This window comes from Vombatus ursinus, unplaced genomic scaffold (assembly GCF_900497805.2).
Source record: "Vombatus ursinus unplaced genomic scaffold, bare-nosed wombat genome assembly UNPS02010461.1, whole genome shotgun sequence".
NCBI lineage: Eukaryota > Metazoa > Chordata > Mammalia > Diprotodontia > Vombatidae > Vombatus > Vombatus ursinus.
Window position 1 is genome coordinate 8,618,038 of NW_020950239.1, and position 22,005 is coordinate 8,640,042.

The 22,005-nt window shown below is 38.6% G+C and overlaps 1 protein-coding gene across 1 annotated transcript in view; it reads right to left on the minus strand.

Annotated features, from left to right (window-relative positions):
* Positions 1-2,643: 2,643 nt before the first annotated feature.
* Positions 2,644-22,005, minus strand: part of PPEF2 (protein phosphatase with EF-hand domain 2) — a 37,798-nt gene continuing 18,436 nt past the window's right edge. Inside the window, exons 8-16 of the mRNA XM_027854630.1 lie at positions 20,142-20,178; positions 19,900-20,049; positions 14,270-14,620; positions 11,892-12,077; positions 11,439-11,581; positions 8,156-8,262; positions 6,390-6,553; positions 4,592-4,679; positions 2,644-3,221 (exon numbers count right to left, since the gene is read on the minus strand). Of these exons, the coding sequence (XP_027710431.1) occupies positions 2,971-3,221; positions 4,592-4,679; positions 6,390-6,553; positions 8,156-8,262; positions 11,439-11,581; positions 11,892-12,077; positions 14,270-14,620; positions 19,900-20,049; positions 20,142-20,178 (1,477 nt within the window). The 3' untranslated portion in view covers positions 2,644-2,970. The remainder of the gene's footprint in view (positions 3,222-4,591; positions 4,680-6,389; positions 6,554-8,155; positions 8,263-11,438; positions 11,582-11,891; positions 12,078-14,269; positions 14,621-19,899; positions 20,050-20,141; positions 20,179-22,005) is intronic.

The following is a 22,005-nucleotide window of genomic DNA, read 5'->3' on the forward strand; positions in this document are numbered from 1 at the left end:
TTACTATTGCTAACTGTGTTTCCCTCCATCCTATTTCCCCCACTTCATTTATTGCATTCTCCCTCTCCTTTCAAGCTATCCCTCCCCCAATCTGCCCTCCCTTCTATCACCAACCCCCTTCTCTTATGCCCTTCCACTCATACTTTTCTGTAGGATAAGATAGATTTTTAAACCCTACTGAGTGTGTAAGTTATTCTGTCTTTGAATCAATTCTGATGAAAGTAAGATTCTCTCACTCTTTCTGACCTCCCCCTCTTCCCTTTCACTGTAAAAGCTTTTTCTTGCCTCTTTTATGTGAGATAATTTACCCCATTTTAACTCTTCCTTTCTTCTTTCACTCCTTAATTTTATTTTTTTAATATCATCCTTTGATATTCAACTCACACCTCTGCCACCTGTCTGTATATACTCCTTCTAACTGCCCTAATAATGAGAAAGTTCTTATGAGTTACAAGTGTCATCTTCCCATGTAGGAATGTAAACAATTTGACCTTATTAAGTCCCTTATGATTTCCCTTTCCTGTTTACCTTTTCATGCTTCTTTTGAGTCTTGTATTTGAAAGTCAAATTTTCTATTCTGCTCTGGTCTTTTCATCAAAAATGCTTCAAAGTTCTCTATTTCACTGAATATCCATTTTTCCCCCTGAAGGATTATACTCAGTTTTGCTGGGTAGGTGATTTTTGGTCATAAACCTGGTTCCTTTGACCTCTAGAATATGATATTCCAAGCCCTCTGATCCCTTAATGTAGAAGCTGCTAAATCTTGTGTTATCCTGATTGTGTTTCCACAATACTTGAATTGTTTCTTTCTGGCTGCTTGCAATGTTTTCTCCTTGACCTGGGAACTCTGGAATTTGGCTACAATATTCCTAGGAGTTTTCCTTTGGGGATCTCTTTCAGGAGATCAGTAGATTTTTTCAATTTCAATTTTTCCGTCTGGTTCCAGAATATCAGTGCAGTTTTCCTGGATAATTTCTTGAAAGATGATGCCCTAGGCTCTTTTTTTGATCATGGCTTTTAGGTAGTCCAATGACTTTAAAATTATCTCTATTGGATCCACTTTCTAGGTCAGTTGTTTTTCCAATAAGATATTTCACATTATCTTCTATTTTTTCATTCTTTTGGTTTTCTTTTGTTGTTTCTTGATTTCTCATAAAATCATTAGGTTCTATTTGCTCAATTCTAATTTTTAAGGAATTATTTTCATCAGTGAGCTTTTGTACCTCCTTTTCCATTTGCCCAATTCTACTTTTTATTTTCTTCACTGAAGTTTTGTGCCTCTTTTTCCATTCAGCCAATTCTGCTTTTTAAGGCATTCTTCTCTTCATTGACTTTTTGTACCTCTTTTACATTTGGCCTAGTCTGTTTATTAAGGTATTATTTTCTTCAGTATTTTTTGTCTTCTTTACCAAGCTATTGACTCCTTTGTCATGATTTTCTTGCATCACTCTCATTTCTCTTCCCAATTTTTCCTCTACCTCTCATACTCTATTTTAAAAATCCTTTTTGAGTTCTTCCACGGCCTGAGACCAATTCACATTTTTCTTGGTGGCTTTGGATGTAAGAGTTTTGACTTTGTTATCTTCTGAGTGTGTGTTTTTATCTTCCTTGTCACCATAGTAACTTTCTGTAGTTACAATTTTTTTTCTGCTGTTTGCTCATTTTCCCAGTCTACTTCTTGACTTTTAACCCTCTGTTAAAGTAGGGCTCTGCTTCTGTGGCGGAAGGAGCACTGTCCCAAGCTTCAGGAGTTTTGTGCAGCTGTTTTCAGAGATACCTCTAGGGACCTCTAAGTTTTCAGTTCTTCCAAGGAGTTATGAGCTAAGGAGAGGTGTGTTTACTACTATCCTGGCCTGTGCCCTGGTTTGTGAGTGACCACAAGCACTCTTTTCTGCCCTGGAACTGTGACAAGGGTCCCTGCTCTGTTAAAGCTGTAAGCTATGGTGTTCTAGTGTTCCTCCTCACCCCTGGACTGCCACCCAGGACTGTGACCTGGATCTGAATATGGGCAAAGCAACAGAGTCCTGCCTCAGGACTAGCAAAGACACCAGTTGTTCCACCTCCTTAACATCTCTGGGTTGAGAGGTCTGGAAGCAGCTGCTGCTGGTACTGATTCAGTGGCTCCCAAGACCTGCTCCTGGTTTGCTGGGGCTGGGTCTGTGCTGGCCCTGCCTGTGCTGGACTGCACTCCACTCTCACCCAGGAGTGACAGACCTTTCCTGTTGTCTTTTATTTATGTTTATATGTTTATTTTATATATATATATAAAATATATATTTATATATGTTTATGTTTATAAGTTGTCTTTGGCTGGAAAATTATTTCACTCTGTCCTTTTGTGGGTTCTGCTGCTCCAGGAATTGGTTTATAGCATTATTTAAAGGTGTTCAGAGGGGTTCTGAGGAGAGCTCAGGCAAGTCGCTGTCTTTTCTCCATCACGTTGGCTCTACTCTCTCCTTTTTTTTTAAAGCAGAATTTGAAAAATTCCATTCTCCTAAGGAAGGGGAAGACATAGGGGTAAGGGAACAAGCATTTATTAAGCGCTTACAATGTTCCAGGCACTGTGCTAAGCACTTTACAAATATTATCTCATTTGATAAGAAGAAAGGAATAAGCCTAGGTAATAGTCTTCCATCTGGAGAAATACACCAGAATGAAAATTTTTATTTATTACATTGGACTAATTACATTGGCATGGATTGATCATTCATTTATTTGATCATTCTCTTTTAAAAACTGACCTCGTAGTAGGAGAAGAAGCTGACAATGTAATAAGGAACCTATATAAAACTTCCAATTCCATCCTCTTCCCTAATCTATTTGCTCTTCAAATGTTCCAACAAATCCTGGGATTTTTTAAGTGGTGATGAGGATGTAGGTAGTGAGGAAGCTGGAGGTACAGGGTGAATCAGAAGAGATCTCAGTAGTCTGGCTAATCTTCTAAGGCACTTTGATTGGTGGATTCCATGGTCAATGGATTCCCTGACTACTACAACTGCTGTCACTAGTCTCTGAGGTCTTCAGCTCTGAGTCTTTATCCTCCAAGTATGACTGTTCAACCAGGCGGAAGGCCTCGAGGAACTCATTGATGTCTATGTTTCCATCTTTGTTGAAGTCGATACTCCGAGCCAGGTCACAGATGCTTTCATCACTAATGTCAATGTTCATGTGAGAACTGAAAAGTTTCCAAATTTGTCGGAATTCATCAAATGAGATGAGCCCTGTGGAGGAAAGACATATCTTAGTATCTAAGAATGAAGGAATGAGACAGGAGTTTCCAATGGGAGAAAGGGGATGGTATTGATCATCCACTTTTGCTAAAAGAATGGTTTTGCCAAATAAATAAACAAACAAAACAAAACAAAACAAAAACCATGGGCATTAAACTAAAAGAGCATAGAAACCCTGTCTCTTGTTTGAAGAGTCATCCAAGTATTTCAGAGGAGTCAGAAACTGGTGAATGTGCAGCAGAAGAATGTCTGCCAGTAACTACACATGTTCTCAATAGTATGGGATGATGGAAGGAATGATGGGGACTGTGAGACCACAGGGAAGCAGGTCTAACAACAGCAGCCTAATGACATCACAAGGAAACATTGGTGACTTGACAGTGTCAGATGCGGGCTCTTACTCCTTGGGCTTCCTACAAGTGTACCCCTCCACCTGTGTGCCCTGATTAAGCATGTTACCTTTGACACATGTGTGTGCAGTGTTTATTTAATTGGTTCTAAAAACAAGTATACTTGACACACTTTTAAGGGCAATCTGTGTCATTTACATTTTCTCCATCACTTTCTTAAGTCTGAAAAAACCAACACAATACTAAATTAGGCCCCAGTTTGTAGTGTTGGCAGATTTCTGAGGTGTAAATGCTCACACTTAAATTGTAACAATCACCTCTCACCAGTCAATTCATGCTGGTTCCAACATACCCCATGTGTACCCCTTAATGTGAGATATAGATATAGATATAGATATAGATATAGATATAGATATAGATGGACATGGATATAGATAGATAGATGAATTCGTTCTTCCAGTGATGCTATGTGTATTTGTGGGTAAATTTGTATCAAGTTGGTATCTGATTTTAATTGATCAAATTAGTATTTGAATTGCTATCTAATTAGTATTTCTGTCTTCCTAAAGCCCTTCCAACAAATAATTTTCCCCTTTTCGCTAATATGATAGGTTTGAGGTGAGTATTTCATGATTGTATTCATTTGTATGCTTCTAATTTTCAATACAAAACTGATTTTCAATATAAAAGAGGGGAAATTAGGGGGAAGATGGCAAACTCTTTCCAGCTGGCCATTCCCCTGGCATACTACAAATGAATATACTTCTTGTATACCAGTCTGGGCATAGCAGCCCATGATTACAAGAACTTTAAGAAGTTCCAGTTAGGACCATAATAAGCTATCTCTAATGGATGGTACTTTAGTCAATTTCTGAAGACCTCAAAGGAAGGAGATAGTACAAACTATCTAAGTATCCTCTGTTAGTTTAGATAGCGGATTCTACAGGAAAAGCCTTTCCTGTAAAATTCAGGTCATTTTCCAGAAGCACATTAAATAAATTGCATGTTTACCTGAATGATCACTGTCTATGATCCGGAATATGGTCTCCAAGTTGGACCGGTTTCTGTAGAGCACCTCTAGCAAACTGGATTGAATGTTCTGCAAGATACAAATCACTTTCCTTTGGAGTCTAATCTTAAGGAGTATCTTGAATTTTTAAAAATTATAATGTAATCATAGTGATTGTAGGATTTGGAAATAGAAGAAAAAAATTCTTTGTTATGAGGGATGACCCTCTGGGAGGGGAGGGGGAAAGGACATGAAGAAATCTGGTAAATGTCAAAACCAAAAATAAAAATCTATTTTAAAAAAGAAATGAAAGAGCCTGATGATCAGTGCCCATGATAATTTCCTCTCTGAGGGGGAAAAAAAAATCTGTGAAGATTCCTCACTAGTACCTTGTTTCCACAAATAATTTAATGCAAAATGTATATATCATCTTGTTCTAAATATATGCATACATCTCACCTCCCTCTCTCTTTTGGAGAGGCTAGGTTGGAGGTGGGGGGCGTCCTCTGAGTATAGCATGCAGCATATACCATTATAATTGGGTGATGCATTATTTAATTTTGCTGAAGTGCCCCCACCCCCCTTTCTTATTCCTTGTTATAAGGGATTATTTGTCAGTTGGTCAATAAACATTAATTATATACCAGATTCTGTGCTCAGAATTTGGGGGTATAAAGAAAGGCAAAAAAAAATAGGCCCTGTTGTCAAGGAGCTCACAGTCTAATGGGGGGAGATGACATACAAATAACTATGTACATACAAGATATATACAATTTAAATAGGAGACAACCTCATAAAGAAGGCACATAAAGAAGGAAGAGGAGGAGAGAGACTGGGAAAGGTCTCCTGCAGAAGGTGGGTTTTGAGCTGCCCCAGAGGTAACAGGAAGCCACTGGAGTTTATTGAGTAAGGAAGTGACATGGTCAGACCTGCATTTAGGAAAACCACTTTGTCAGCTGAGTGGAGGATGGAATGGAGTGGAAAGAGACAGCTAAGGTGAGAGGTGTTGAGGGGCTGCATCAGAGTGGCAGCTGTGTGTGAGTGGAGAGGAGATATGATTGGATAATCTTTCCCCAACCCCTCCTAATTCCAGTGCCTTCCCTCGTTAATTATTTGCTACTTACCTTGTAGATAGCTTACTTTGTATATATCTGTTTGCATATTGTCTCCCCAATTAGATTGTAAACTCCTTGAGGGCAGGGATTTTTTTTTTGCCTCTATTTGTATCCCTAAATTCTTAGCACTGTGTCTGGCACATAGCAGATGCTTAATAAATGCTTATTGATTGATTGGTGTGTGGGAGGAGTGAGAGAGAGGACAAAATTGTGAGTTTTGGTTGCTTGGGAAGATGGTGGTGCCCTCAATGGTAATAAGAAAGGTGGGAAGAGAGGAGGGTTTGGAAAGAGAGATAATGAGTTCTAGAATGAGCACATTACCTGGCTCTTTTTAAGGTAGCTTCACAGTACATTTTGCTAATTACAATATCCCAGAGTAGATAGATGATAGATAGATAGATAGATAGATAGATAGATAGATAGATAGATAGATATGATAAAGAAGATAGCTAGATAAAGATGATGGATAGATAGATAGTAGATAAGGATGATGGATGAATTATAGATAGAGATATGGCATTCATCAAGTGCTTTCTATGTGCCAGGCACTGTGCTAAGCACTGGGGATACAAGTACAAACAAGAAGGTTGGCCCCTGCCCTCAAGGTGCTTACCTTCTAATGGGAAAAGACAACACATAAAAAGGAATTGGAAGTGGTGGGTAGGGGGAAGGTAGGAAATCTTACCTCGTGACTCAGTTGCTCCTTAGCTAAATCATTCAGCCAGGACTTGTATTCTAACATGTTATTAGTAGTGTGAGTCACCAGTTGTGGCCTCAGCACCCGCCATGGCAAGCCCAGGTGTAGCACGGATTCCACCGCAGCTGACCAGTCACTCAAAGTGATGAAATCTGTGTGGACAGAAAGACTGAAGCTCAAACATATTGACATCACGTAAAAACCTTCTCTGTAAGCATGGGCTGAAATATTCCCTACATCCTTGTATTATAAAGAAACGTATTGGGGGGTTATGTTTACACTCTAAAGTATTATGAGGACCCCAAAGAGTTTCTCTTTATGTATGTTATATCTATCAATATTTAACCATATTAGAAATTAAAACAGTTTAGTATTACCATGAAAATAGCTTCGATCTCTTGGATCTCCTTGAAAGGGTCTCTGAGACCTCCAGGTATCTGTGGACTACTCTCGGAAAACTCTTGGTACAATGCATAGAGAAGTGGACTTGGAGTCCCAAGTCCTGAGTTTGAATCTCATCTCATCTCTGCCATCTAAGCCATTTAGAATCATAGACTTAGGACTTACGGGGGCCTTCAAAGCCATTCATTCCACCTCCCTCATGTCACAGGCTCCTACATGGGTGCCTGCCAAGCCTGCTTTGGATCGTGTCTAATGGAGGGCCTTGCTGTCCATTTAAGTAAGTGCAGAGTCTCAATTATCCCTATGTTGCAAATAAGGAAACCGAGACTTAGAAAGATTGAATAATTTTCTCATGGGCTACATGGGTAAGAAGCATAGGAGCTGGGATGTGGGGAGAGAGAGAGAGATACAAAATATCAACATGTAAATTGAATATATAACATGATAACATAATAGTATAACATAATAATAATCCTGGAAAGATAAGCTGAAGTCAGACTATGAGGGACTTTAAATGCCAGACTGAGGATCATAGGCTCATAGAGCTAAGGCTGGAAAGGCCTTTGGCGATCACTGAATCCAGTCCCCCACCACCCACCCACCTAGTTTAAAGATAAGGAAACCAAGGATCAGAAAGTGAGTTGCCCAAGGTTCCAACTGAGGTCTTCTGGCTCCAAGTTCACTTGACTCAGCACCACATTACCAAGGAGTTTTCTTTTTTGTTTGGCCTAGTTCCCATGCTGGTGTAAGTGGAAGATTTTAAATAGAGAAAAAAGAGAAGGAACAGCAAACTGGGGAGTTGGAGACGGCCAGTGAGGGCAGCTCCCTTATTCTGTCAATGCCCATTGGCCCTGGGTCCAGCCCCCCTCAGCCTAAAGAGAGCTTCATGGTTTACATTCTGCTAACCATAACATTCCAACGGGGAGGGAGGGAGGAGGGAGAGAGAGAGAGAGAGAGAGAGAGAGAGAGAGAGAGAGAGAGAGAGAGTGAGTAGATAGGTAGACACAAACAGACACACAGATAGATGATAGATAGATATATACACAGACAGACAGATAGATAGATATGGTAGATAGACAGATAGACATAGACAGACAGACAGATAGATAGATAGATAGATAGATAGATAGATATGGTAAACAGACAGACAGACAGACATTGACAGATAGATATGATAGACAGATAGACAGATAGATAGATATGGTAGATAGACATAGACAGATAGATGTGGTAGATAGACAGACATAGACAGACAGATAGATAGATAGATAGATAGATAGATAGATAGATAGATAGACAGACAGATAGATAACTCTAATTTCATAGCTTTGACTGTTTTTGGGTTCACTCACTAGTTCCATCAAGATCATAGCTCTTAAATGCTCCGAGGAGTGATGAGGAATGAGCAAACAGTTTCTCTCGAAGGGCTCTCAGAGCTGACTCCTCGACTCTGCTAATCCTAGATGGGGATGAGACAAAAGGAGACATTTCCAAAGACGTGCTTATGACAAGCACTGGACAGTTTCCCGTCCTGGCAGGAGTGTGCTGGAGCCAGCTTGTACTCAATTGAAAGAGCTGATTGTTAAATTTTCACTGAGGGTATTTGCACCTCAGAAAGCAGTAGTTGCTGCAAACCGGGGCTTGATTTATTGTTTTGTTGATTGTCTAGACTGGAGAAAATGATTGAGAAAAATGTTAATGATGCAAATTAAACTTACGAGCATACATTGTTATCTTTTGGTTTTGCTTTTTCCCTGAAGAGTCAGTTGTTAAATATTTACCAGCATGCACCTGACTCCTGAGCGTTACAAATACATTCCAAACTTCCAAGGACTCAAGTTTTTGAGGGGGAAATAGCCACAAGACTTGACTGCAGCGTTTCCCAGAGTAATTTGTTCATGAAATACTTTGAAGTTTGAAATATGTCAGTGGAACTAATAAATGATGGTCTGGGGAGTTGGATGAATGAGGGAGAGAAAGGGAAGCGCAGAAATTTTAGAACAAAATAAAGGAAATTTTGTTTTCACACAAAAATATTCTGCATGTAAAAGTTACTTTTGCTATAGATAGAATTTAATCTTTGAGAGGAGGAGCCAAGCATTTCTTCCTTAGTTTACCCTATATTCCTCTAGGTGGTACAATATTCAGAATGCAAGACCTGGAAGCAGGAAGACTAGAGTCAGAATTCTGTCTCATGCACTTGCAAGGTATATGACCCTGGATAAATCACTGAGTCAGACTCAGTTGCCTCAACTGGCAGGGGTTTCTATTCCCCTTTTTTGATGTATATGCCCTTATCTTTCCATCCTAATTCCTGTAAAATTACATTTGTCTTTTAGGTGACTTTGTTTCTAATTTTCCTAAACAATTAAGTTCTGTTAAATCATTCATAGAAGAAAATATCATGGTTAGATAACAACCTTTTCCCAAATTAAATTTGTTTATTTTCAAATTGCTTTCTAATCTAAGCAAGCTTCTGTCTTTCCAAGGTGGAGGAAAAAATTAATAATAGATGGTTCTTCAGCACCAGATGAGGTTTAAAGGCTGCAAAACTGTTTTTTCCTTTGTATGTATTTGTCTAGTCTGTCCTTTGTAATTACTGTACTGTCTTGGCTAACCTCCTGATATTCCTGAATAGTCCTAGTATGGTTTGGTCTGGTCTGCCACAATTCTCAAGTAGTCAGGAAAGGTCCCTGTTACTAAATCTGACAGAAATCTCAATTTTGCCTTCAGTGATAAGTAACCGTTATGGAATTTCCTCAGGTTTTTGGTAAGTGGTTAAATCTTGGTCATTCTAGTTTGTAGTAATTGCCTGTAGATTCAGAAATTAAATTAAATTATTCTTAGTTAAATCTGTTCCCAATATCAAAACTGTGGTCTAATTAAACTCTAAAAAGAAATACACACACACTGTATCAATAGCAGAAATATAACATCCTTGACCATGAGGAGGATCTTTTGAAATTGAAATATGGCATATGCTTAAGTTAATTGTTGAAGTTGGCCCCTGTTGATAGAGTTGTGAATTAATCCAACCATTCCAGAGAGCAATTTGGAAATATGCCCAAACAGCTATAAAAATGTGCATACCCTTTGACCCAGCAATAGCACTTCTAGGGCTATATCCCAAAGAGATCATACAAATGGGAAAAGGACCCACATGTACAAAAATACTTATAGCAGTAGTTTTTGTGGTGGCAAAGAATTGGAAATCGAGAGGATGCCCATCAATTGGGGAATGGCTGAACAAGGTGTGTTACATGATTGCAACAGAATATTATTGTGCTATGAGAAATGATGGGCACAATGATTTCAGAAAAAAAGCTAGAAAGACTTAAATGAATTGACACAAAAGGAAGTGAGCAGAACCATGAATATTGTACAAAAGCAATATTGTACCCTGATCAACTGTGAATCAGCAATACGGTCCAAGACAATTCCAAGGGACTCATGATGAAAAGTGCTACTCACCTCTAGAGAAATGGAGTCTGATAGAGTCCGAATGCAGATCAAAGTGTACTATTTTTCACTTTATTTTTGTGGTATTTTTGGCCTGTGTTTTCTTCTACAACATCACTAATAGGGAAATATGTTTTGCATTATTTCACATACATGACCTATATCAAATTGGTTTACCATCTCAGGGAGAAGAGAGAGGAGGAAGGGAGGAAGAGAATTTGGCACTCAAAAAATTTAGAAAACAAATATTAAAAATTGTTTTTACATGTAATTAGGAAAAAAATGAATATTATTTAAAAAAGAATTCACAGTGTCCCATGGGATGTCTTTGTGACCTCATGTTGTCAGAGTGAACGTGGAGATGGAGGTGAGCAGTGTCCATTTGAATTAAAAATCAGTAATTGTATCCTTTTTAATATCTTCTTGCAAGCAAATTCACTTTTATTATATTTTATGGTCCACAAGTGACTCATTTCATTCCCATCCTAAGCCTGAATCATTGGACAGGCTCAGTACCATTAGTAAATCTGCGTAATGTAAGCTGTTCGCCAAATTATCTAGATTGGACATTTTGAGGGTAATGGAGTTTCTAATCAGAAGCCTCTGAGATCACTTATTAAGGAAGTAAAGGGAAAGGACATCAGGACTTCAGAATACTCTATCTAGTGGCCTGCACACCTGGGTATCTGCCAGGTCTGCATCTTGGAGGTTGCTCACCCCTGATGGCCTCAAATACAAAACATTTCTGCAGAGATGGTGCTGGATATGTAGTTGTTGTTCAGTTGTTTCAGTCATGTCCAACTCTGTGACCCCATTTGGGGTTTTCTTGGCAAAGACTCTGGAGTAGTTTGCCATTTCCTTCTCATTTTACAGATGAGGAAACTGAGACAAACAGGGTTAAGTGACTTGCTCAGGGTCACACAGCTAGTAAGTGTCTGAGGACTGATTTGAACTCAGGTCTTCCTGACTCTAAGCCTATCCACTGAGCCACCTAGCTGGCCGTGTATGGATATGTAGAGACTGTCCCAAAGGCTGAAACGAGAGAAGTTAAGCACTAACCTATTTAGGTTCAGAAATCCAACACAGAATGCAGATAAATACACACACCACCACATCATGTCTCATACAACTTTTAGCTGCTTCTATGACAGACAGTCTGCTAATGACGAGCCTCACCTTTGTCGCATCGTCAGTGTGTGGGTGGCCCTGTTAGCCTGATACTGTACGATGTGTGGGATCAGATCCCGCCCCAGTTTAACATAGGCGCCTCTATTGCTGCCAACTTCATAATAGTTAGAAGCAGAGAAGATGGTTAGCACCTAAAGAAAAACAGGAGAGAAAGGATGGACACTTAGCTCAACTTTCCCATTCGCCCTCCCACCCACTATTGGGACCCTGGTTGCTCTTTGTTGTTGAGGGGAAGCTACCGAACTCTCCTCCCCCTTGCTCTGCTCTACAAGAGTCTTGGGCTCTTGTACCTACCTCTTAGGTTTGTGCCTACAGGACCCTGGAGGAGAGTCAGGCTGAGGACTGTGCAACCCTGCAATTCACCGCAAGTCAAGACCTCACCCTCATGACATCATTGGTCCTCTTCCAGAACAAAGGACAAACAACATCCAAGGTACCTACCTTGCGATTGTGGCAGAACTCGTAACCTTCTGGCTTGCACTCATGGGAGCGGATCAGAAACTGTAGGTTGTGCCTCTGGAGCATTTGTTCCGTCACGTTGGGCCCAAAGTAGCAGCCCTCTCCTCGGGCAGTGTTGGCCTTGCAGCCCTCCTGGGGCATGGGATCACTCCACAGAATATCTGCAACCTGAAATCCCCCAGAAATCATTCTTGTCCTTGGGTTATTCCTTCATACTTCTCCATTAATGCAGAGAACAGGAAGGTCATTAGGTACGATAATTTTGTTGAATTTCCCCCCAAAGGGAAAGGAGATTCTCCTTAGCTCAGGCTGAAGAGGAATGGATCAATACAGTGAGAATTTCTGAAATATTATGAGGTAATTGGGCCCTAGATTGCTTATGAGGGAGAATTAACAAAAAAAAAAAAAAAGTTGATGAGAGGCGAATGATAATATGTACGTTCAGATACAGCCACAGCCGAAACCCCACCTGGCCTCCTCACGGGGGCTACGCTTGTGTGGTTTCATCTTTGATTGAAAGTTAATAGCCAATGGCTGAACAAGTTGTGGTATATGCTTGTGATGGAATACTATTGTACTATAAGAAATGACAAGCAGGATGCTCTCAGAAAAACCTAGAAAGACATAGTTGAACTGACACAAAGTGAAATAAGCAGAACCAGGAGAATATTATACACAGTAACAGCAATATTGTACCATGATCAACTGTGAATGACTTAGCTCTTTTCAGAAATACAATGATCTGAGAATTCCAAAGAACTTATGTTAAAAAAAAAAAAAAAGGTTATCCTCCTCCAGAGAAAGAATTGATGGAGTCTGACTTTTTTTAAACTTTATTTTTCTTGTTATTTTGTTATTCTTTCACAATGTGACTAATATGGACATATGTTTTACATGACTGCACATGTATAATCTATGTCAAGTTGCTTGCCTTCTCAATGAAGGGAAAGGGGACGGAGGGTGGGAGGGAATTTGGAACTCAAAATTTTAAAAAACGAATGTTACAAATTGTTTTATATGTAATTGGGGAAAAATAAAACATTAAATATGCATATTTTTTAAAAGTTAATAGCCAAGCTCCTAATTGTAATTATTTCAATTTCTTTAGGCAAATAATTTAATCTTTCTGGGCCTCAGTTTCCTCATCTGTGAAATAAAAAGGTTGGATTGAATGACCTGTAAGGACCTGTTCAGCTTTAAGTTTATAATCCTATGATCCTTTCCTTTTTAAGTCTTTTAGTTTACTTCAGTCAAATCTCTACTGAAAGGTAGAATTAAGAAGTAAGCTAATAACCCCCTGATTATTTGTCTTATCTTTTGGGAGTTGTTTGGGGTTTTGTTTGTTTGTTTGTTTTTGATACTCAGGTCAAAGGCATTTCGTCATCTGGCACTACCTTTCCCTCCCTAATTCCTCTAACTTGCTATCACTTTCAAGTGTCCTAGGTCACTTTAATTTGGGGTGTATGGCATTTTATTTAAAAAAATATTTTATCTCCCTCTAATGACATGTAAAAACCATTTTTAACATTTTTTGGGGTTTTTTAAAGTTTTGAGTTCCAAATTCTATCCTTCCCTCCCCTCTCCCCAAGATGGCAAGCAATCTGATATAGGTTATACATGTACAATCATATTAAATATATTTCCACATTAGTCATGTTGTAATACAGTAAATATTGATAAATATAAGTTACATAAACACTAAAGTCCAATCACCCCACTCTAGTTACAAATTGTCCTGAATTAGCCACTCTTTCATTCTATCCTCAAATACTTTGTTGATAATCTCTAATTTATCCTGTATAAATTTTGCTTGTATGTAACTATTTTCATGTTGCCTTCCCCCCACCTCTGCCATCAGACAGAGTGCACAGACTGTCTTTTGCCTTTCTTTGTATCCCCAGCACTTGGCAGAATGCCTGACACAAAGTAAATGCTTGGTCAATGACTGTTGACCTTAACTGGAACGTAGGAAAGCTACCAGTACCTTTCATCCAAGAAGACCTCCAACTTATCCAGTCTATCTCTTGTGTACATGTTGTATCTCTGATTAGACTAGGAGCAGGGACTAACTATCTTTTTCCTTTTTTGTGTACCCAACATTTATCACAGTTCCTGACACATAGTAGGCATTTAATAAATGCTTGTTGACTCAACTTACTGGTAAGTGCTCACTTGTACCAGGCTAAGCGCTAGATATGTATGTATGTATGTATGTGTATGGATATGTATATATGTATGTATGTACATGTATGTGTATGTATGTATGTATATGGCCAAAAAATAGTCCTTGCTGTCCAATACATTCCATTCTTTCTTTATACAAAGGCAGGAAGGGAACAGTCCTCTGTCTCACTGCTCACCTGCTTCCACTCCTCATAATTCACTCCTTCGAGGTCACAAGAGTCTAGTTCTGATTCTGGTGGCAAGAGTGGCAGCTCCTCCTGGACCTTGAATTCTGAGACGCCCACTTGCTGCCGGCATTTCTCCAACTCCAATTGCACCGACTTCCGGACCCTCTTGGAGATCTCCTTCCGATTAGGTATGAAGCTGCAGGGGATGCTGGCCGACCTGCTTCCCTTCTGAGGGCTGAGACGTAAGGGGGAAGAGGGCACAGAGCGGCTTTTGAGGGGAAACCAGGGCGAGCTGCTTCTGCTTTCCTCCACCAGTTTCTCTTTCTCTGGTTTCTTTGTGTACTTCATGGTGGAAATAATCTACAAGTGGCCAGAAGAGACACGTGTGAGCAGAAAATGGGAGAAGCAAATGGAGCATTTGAGATTTGAGAGGGAAGACCTTGGCAGAGTAGAAGTTGACATTTTAGAGTATGGATTCTTAACCACTTTTGTGTCATGGACCCCTCTGGTGAAGTCTAGTGACACTCTTCAAAGAATGATGTTTTGGGGGCAGCTAGGTGGCCCAGTGGATAGAGTACCGGCCCTAGATTCAGGAGGACCTGAGTTCAAATCTGGCCTCAGACACCTAGCACTTGCTATGTGACCCTTGGCAAGTCACTTAACCCCCCTGCCTAGCCAAAAAAAAAAAGAATGATGTTTTTAATCATTGAAGGACAATGTGACTAATATGGAAATATGTTTTACATGATTGCACATATAACCTATATAAAATTGCTCACCATCTTAAGGATGGGGGAAGTGAGGAAGGACGGAGAAAATTTGAAATTCAAATTTAAAAAAAAATCAGGGTTAAAAATTGTGTTTACATGTAATTGGAAAAAATAAAATATTATCTCAAAATAATTAAAAGAAATTACAAATTTCAGTTAGATGTTTGTACAAATAAAGATATCATTTTTTCCCATCCAAGTTCACAGACATGACACAGTCTAGCCATAGACTTCTTGAGGGTCTGTGGACTCCAGGGTTTAGAATCATTGGCTTAGAGGAGAGCCCCAGCTTCATATCTGACTTTGGACAATGCAGGCACCAATTGTGGGTGATCTCCAGCATTCTGTCCTGGACTCTCTTTTTTCTATATACTCTCATCAGGTGACCCCATCAGGTCCTATTCGTTGAATTATCCTCACTTTATGGATGCCTCCCAAATCCCTATAGTCAGCCTCAGTTTCTATCCCAAGCTGCAGTCCCACCTCCCTGAGTGCCTACTAGACATTTAAAACATGTCCAAAACAGTACTCATTATCTTTCTTCTCTAAACCTACTCCTTTTCTGAACTTCGTCATTTTCATTGAGAATACCACCAACCCCCCTCTCTCCCAAATTCATAACCTTGTCATTATCACCCTGACTCCTTATTCTACCTCATCTCGCCCATCCATCCAGTTGTCAGGTGTTGTCATTTCTACTCCCATACTATTTTTTAGCATCCAATCCCTTGTCTCTATTCATGTGGTCACCATCCTAATTCAGAACCTCATTAATTAGTGGAAGAGGTTCTGAACCTTAGAAACATAACTCTCCCTTCATGGAAGATAACCAGCTATGTATACTCCATCTCAATTATTTATGAGTTGTGCATTGCCCTTCTTTTTATTTTTACTACTTTCTTTTTTTGCAATTATGTAAAAAATGTCCATATTAGTCATTTTGTACAAGAAGACAAGAAAAAAAAGAAAGAAAATGAAAAATAGCATGTTTCCATCTGCGTTCAATCAATATCAGTTCTTTCTCTGGAGTCGGGTAGTATGTTTCATCATTATTCCTTTGAGATTGTCTTGGATCATTGTATTACTGAGAATAGCTAAGTCATTCCCAGTTCTTCATCGAACAAAATTGCTGTTACTATGTACAGTGTTCTCCTGGTTCTGCTCACTTCACTATGTATCAGTTCATGTAAGTCTTTCCAGGTTTTTCTGAGAGCATCTTGCTTGTCATTTCTTACAGCATAATAATATTCCATTACAATCATATACCATAGCTTGTTTAGCCATTCCCCAATTGATGGGTATTCCTTTAATTTCCAATTTTTTAGCCACCACAAAAAGAGTGGCTATAAATATTTTTTGTACAAATAGGTCCTTTTCCATTTTTTTGGATGTCCTTGGGATATAGACCTATCAGTGATATCACTGGATCAATGGGTAGTACATTGCCCTTCTAGCACCTTATTTGAAATAATTATTTTACTGCCATGTCTAAATGTAGAAATTTAAAAAAACAAACATATTTACTGACAGTTGTGTGTCAGTGGATTTTTTTAATTGATAATTGGTTTAATTTGAAATATTTTTAGAGGTTGGTTTGAATGCCATGAATTGAGTACAATCTTTCCGTGAAACTACCTGCTACAGTGAATGAGTTCATAAAAGTATTTGCAAAAAGTGTAGAAAGAGGGGCAGCTAGGTGGTACAGTGGATAGAGGTCTGGCTTTGGAGTGAGGAGGACCTGAGTTCAAATCTGTCCTCAGATACTTGATACTTACTAGCTGTGTGACCCTGGGCAAGTCACTTAACCCTGATTGCCTCACCAAAATGCAAAAAAAAAAAAAGTCATTGGGGCAGCTAGGTGGTGCAGTGGATAGAGCACTGGCCCTGGAGTCAGGAGGACCTGAGTTCAAATTCGGCCTCAGACAATTGACACTTAGTAGCTGTGTGACCCTGGGCAAGTCACTTAACCCTGATTGCCTAGCAAAAAAACAAAAACAAACAAACAAAAAAGTATAGAAAGATGTGTTCCTATAAGCAAAAACAAACTATGTATGGCATACATCTGTGATGTTTGCCAGTTGATATAGGAATTACCAGAGAAATGCTGTTAAACTCTAATTCTATAATAAGAGTTGATTCATGGTATGGGCAGTATGAGCTATTTATTGATTCATTCATTCATTCATTTGTTGACCAAACACCTCCCCTGTAATTCATGATGGCTTTACAGGTATGTGTATCAAATAAGAAGCACTGGAAAACCGATTTGTCTCGCGGACAATATGTATGTTTCAAGCGGTACTGAAAGCTGCACTGATGGATATGTAATAATAAACATGTCTATTATTAATATGCAAAATAATTATTTCAACAGCCTTCTAATTGGTCTCCCTTTCTTGAGTTTCTCTCCTCTCCAATCCTCCACATAGATGTCAAAATGATTTTCCTAAAGTACATGTCTGACCATACCCTTCTATTACTCAAGAAATTCCACTGGCTCTGTAAAATTGATATTTCTGTCTGTCTCTGTTTCCACATCTATAGAGAAAATGAATGAATGAATGAATAAATGAATGAGTGGCTCTTAGAGTAAAGTGTCACAAAGCTGAAGGATATGCATCCAAAGGTATAATGGGCACTTAAAGAGATATGTATTTCATCTTTCTTGTTAATTTCACATTGTTTAAATGAGCCAGCTTCTCACCACGCATAAAAACAAAGGAGATTTCTCTGTAGCTTAGTTTAGAGAAATGACATTTTTCTAAAGATAGTATGTAAATATGCAACTAATTTTTCAATCTCTGAATATTTGATTTGGATAAAAAGTTTCATTTAAAAAGAAAAATAAATTCCACTGGCTTTTTTTAGGATAAAACATAAACTCATCTGTCTGGCATTTAAAGTCCTTCACAAGCTAGACCCAAACTGCCTTTTCAGTCTTATTATAGATGACTTGCCTGCCCACATTTGGTCCAGCCAAAGTGGCCTTCTTACTGTTCTTCACACAAGAAACCTCATCTCCTATCACTGTGCCTTTGCACTGGCTGTCCCCAATACCTGGAACACATTCCCTCCTCATTTCTTCTTCTTAGAATTCCTTGTTTGCCATTAGAATTCCATGGATGAACTCTTTTAAAACATAGTTTTGATAGTACTTGTAGTAAGAATTATTTATCACTCAATAGCTATGTGACCTTGAGCAAGTCACTTAACCTAATCCTCCCGGTTCCTATTGTTCTCTTTCTCAAAGTTACTTTTTGGTATTTCGTGTATATTCGCTTTATGCCTATGTACATATTGATTCCCTGATGAAATGTAAACTCTTAGTAGTCAGAGGCAGCTTCATGTTTGTGTTTGCATCTGTAACACCCAGCACAATGCTTGGCACTTAGCAGTGTTTAATAAATGCTTGTTGATTGATTGATTAAGCCTGAATTCTTAGGGTTAACCAAAGAATTGTGTGTATACAGGGGGAGCAAATAATTTTTAGATGTTGCTGGAAAAGGACATTGTCTTTCTTGGGTCAACTTCTCTGTTGACTAAGGTAAGCCTCCTCCCTTCTATTCTTCCACAGTAGTAGTCTCTAATATTGGAAGAATTAGAACTTTTAAAAAATTGATGAGAACTAGAACACTGAAAGTTTTTTATGTCATAGATATGACATTTTTTCAATGTCCCTTCTTTCCCCTTTCCCCACCTTTTCCCATTACAGGATTTAGAACTAGAAGGGACTTTAAAAGCATCTTATCCAATCCATTAATTTATAGATTAGGAAATAGATCTTCAGAAGTTAAATGACTTTCCCAAGGTCACACATATAGCAAATGGTAGAGCCAAGATTCAAAACCAAGTCTGAAATCCAAATTCAGTGCTCTTTCCACTACACTGTGTCTCGTTTGGGAAGTAAAAGATAAGGAGGTACCTATAAAGACTTAGCCTTTCCCCAAATCTCTAATCTCCTTTCCTCGTGTGTCTTGGGCTGTGATTCCTCTTTAACGACAACTACTCCACTTTGTTGCCCAAAGTCCATTCTCTTGGGGCCAGTCAAGACATGAAGTACTCTATTCCACATTTATCTTCCTGAGTGTTGGGTCAGGGAAAACTGGGTAAAGGTCGATCTTGTTTTATGACCTCAGTGAAACTCAAATCCTACACTGGAAATGCTATGTCAGCCTCTTTGGTTTAGATTAGACAGCTCTCCGGCTTGGCCTAAATCAGAGTCAGTACTCCTTCTATGAAGCACCCCAGACTCCTGGTGGTTTGCTCAGGAAACAAAACACATATTTTTTGGCTGTTAGTATTGAATTATATAATAAAATTGGGTTTTGACCTTGAAAATATTTCTGAGAACAATTGTTGCAAGAATCACTTACTACTAAGCGGTAACACTTACTAGCTTTGTGATCCTTGACCAGTCACTTAACCTCCCTTTGCCTCAGTTTCCTCATCAGTAAAATGGAGATAATAATAAGCACCTACTTTATGGGGTGTTGAAGATCCAATGAGATAATATCTAATGTGCTTTGCAAACCTTAAAAGCTATCATTATTATTACATGTGCTCAGATCCGATGGAACTCATTCTCCCATTAACTTAAGACTCTTAGAGTGGCAGATGTGGGTAAAAAAACAAAAAAACAAAAAAACAAAAAAACAAAAACTGAGACTCTCATGGTCCAGTTCTTCACTGGCAAAGTGAAGAAGAGAATAAGCTTGAAGTGGTTTGGGCCTGAATTACTTGGACAACGTGGGCCTTTCAGTTAAAAATCTTTCTATATGGCCAGTGATAATTAAACAATAATTATTTTCAGTGGTGATTCAAATCTGGCATCACAGGAAAATCTATAGTGATTGATTACACTGCCAATACCTTGTGCCTTTCCAGTTTTTCCAAAAGTTCTAGGTTTGTCTTGTCTGAAATCCCACCATGAATTATCAGGACTTTGCCATCAATAAGGGTGGCCAATGGAAGCCAGCAAAAAACCTCTTGCAGCATCTTCAGTATTTTCTTGCCATGTACCTGAAGAGATGAATGAATGAAGTAATAAACTTTGAGGAATGCACCCAACCTATTCTACATAGCAGAGGGTTTAGGTCTGAAAAACATTGTACCTTATATTTGTGCATCACTTCCTTGGTAAAGCCGTATCTAGATTTAAAAGCAAGAGTAGTTTTATATTATTTTGAAGTTTTAGTGATGTCCTTGTCTTTTATTTATGAAAATATTCTAATACACCTTCCACAATTCTACAACCCTCCTTTGTAATGTAAACAGTTAAGCAAAACCAACCAATACAGTAGCCATGTCTGCTTTTTCATGCCACATTTGGCATCCATGGCGCCCTACTTCTTTACTGAGAAAACTTTCACCAACATTTTCATCAGTCATCTTCTAGGATCAACATTCATCATTGCATTTTATCCTTATTTTATGCCTTTTTTATTTATTTTCTTTTACATCAGGTGATTCTCAAACTTTTTAGTCTTAGGACCCCTTTTTACTCTAAAAAATTATTGAGGACATAAACAAAGAACTTTTGTTTATATTGGTTATATCTGTACATATTTACCATATTAGAAATTAAAACATCTTGGTATTATTACAAAAACAGTTTTGAACTTGTGGACATTTGGAATGGGTATCTGGGACCTTCAAGGGTCTCCAGAACACTTTTTTTGTTTTTTTGGAAAGGCAATTGGGGTTAAGTGATTTGCCCAGAGTCACACAGCTGGTAAGTGTTATGTGTCTGAGGCCAGATTTGAACTCAGGTCCTCCTGACTCCAGGGCCGGTGCTTTATCCACTGCGCTACCTATCTGCCCCTCCAGATCACGTTTTGAGAACCACTGCTTTATATTATTGTAGTCATTGTGCCATTATTCTCCTGGTTTGATTTGCTTCACTCTGTGTCAATTGATCCAAGCCTTCCTATGTTTCTTTGAACTGCACCTAGACTCCATTTCTTGTAGCACAATAATATTACACTACATTCACAAATCACTATTTGTTCAACCATTTCCCAACATGTGGACACCTACTTCATTTCCAGTTTTTCTACTATGACAAAAAGGGCAGCTGTGAATATTTTGGTATTATGTGAGGCCTTTTATTTTTGTATTTGACTTCCATGGAAATTACTGTGTGTGAAGGCATGAATGGGGTTTGGTAATCCCTCTCACACAATTTCAAATTATTTTCCAAAATGGTGGGATCAGTTTATATCTGTACTGACAGCATTTATGCATGCCAAACTTTCCATGGCTCTTCCAACATTATTTCTGTCTTCTGTCATCTTTACTAATTTGATAACTATAAACTAAAACCTTGAAGTTGTTTTAATTCCCACTTCTCTAATCAGTAATTTGGAGAAATATGTTCTTTTTCAAAGGAATTTTTAAAAGAGTTCAATAAGACTTGGGAAATTTGTATGAACTGATGCAGAGTGAAGTGAGCAGAGCTAGGAGAACAATTTATATGATAATAGCAACATTGTTAAGAAAAACTACTTGGAAAGACTTTAGAACTCTGATCAATGCAATGACCAGTCATGACTCCAGAGGACAATGGGGAAGCACGTGTCAGAGCTCTGCTGTAGCCTACTCAAGCTGGTTCTTGAGAGTTAAATTTTCAGTGTGAGTATTTATAACTTCAAAATTGACAAATGCCACAAGTCAGGGTTTGATTCATTGTTTTGCTGATAGTTTTTACGTTTATAAGAAAGTGATAGAAAAAATGTTAATGATTCAGATTAAATTTAAAAGTGAATGGTACATACATTCCCCCACCTCAACAGTTGTTAACATTTACCAGAGGTCCCCTGCGTGTTACCCACCTCCGAACAGAGTGGTGATGGACTCATGGTAAAGAATGAGACATACATATTTGGACATGTCCATTGTCTGGATTTGTTTTGTTTCACTATGCTCATTTTTTACAAAGACTGTATTTTACTTTCTTTCATGGAGGGGGGAATGGGA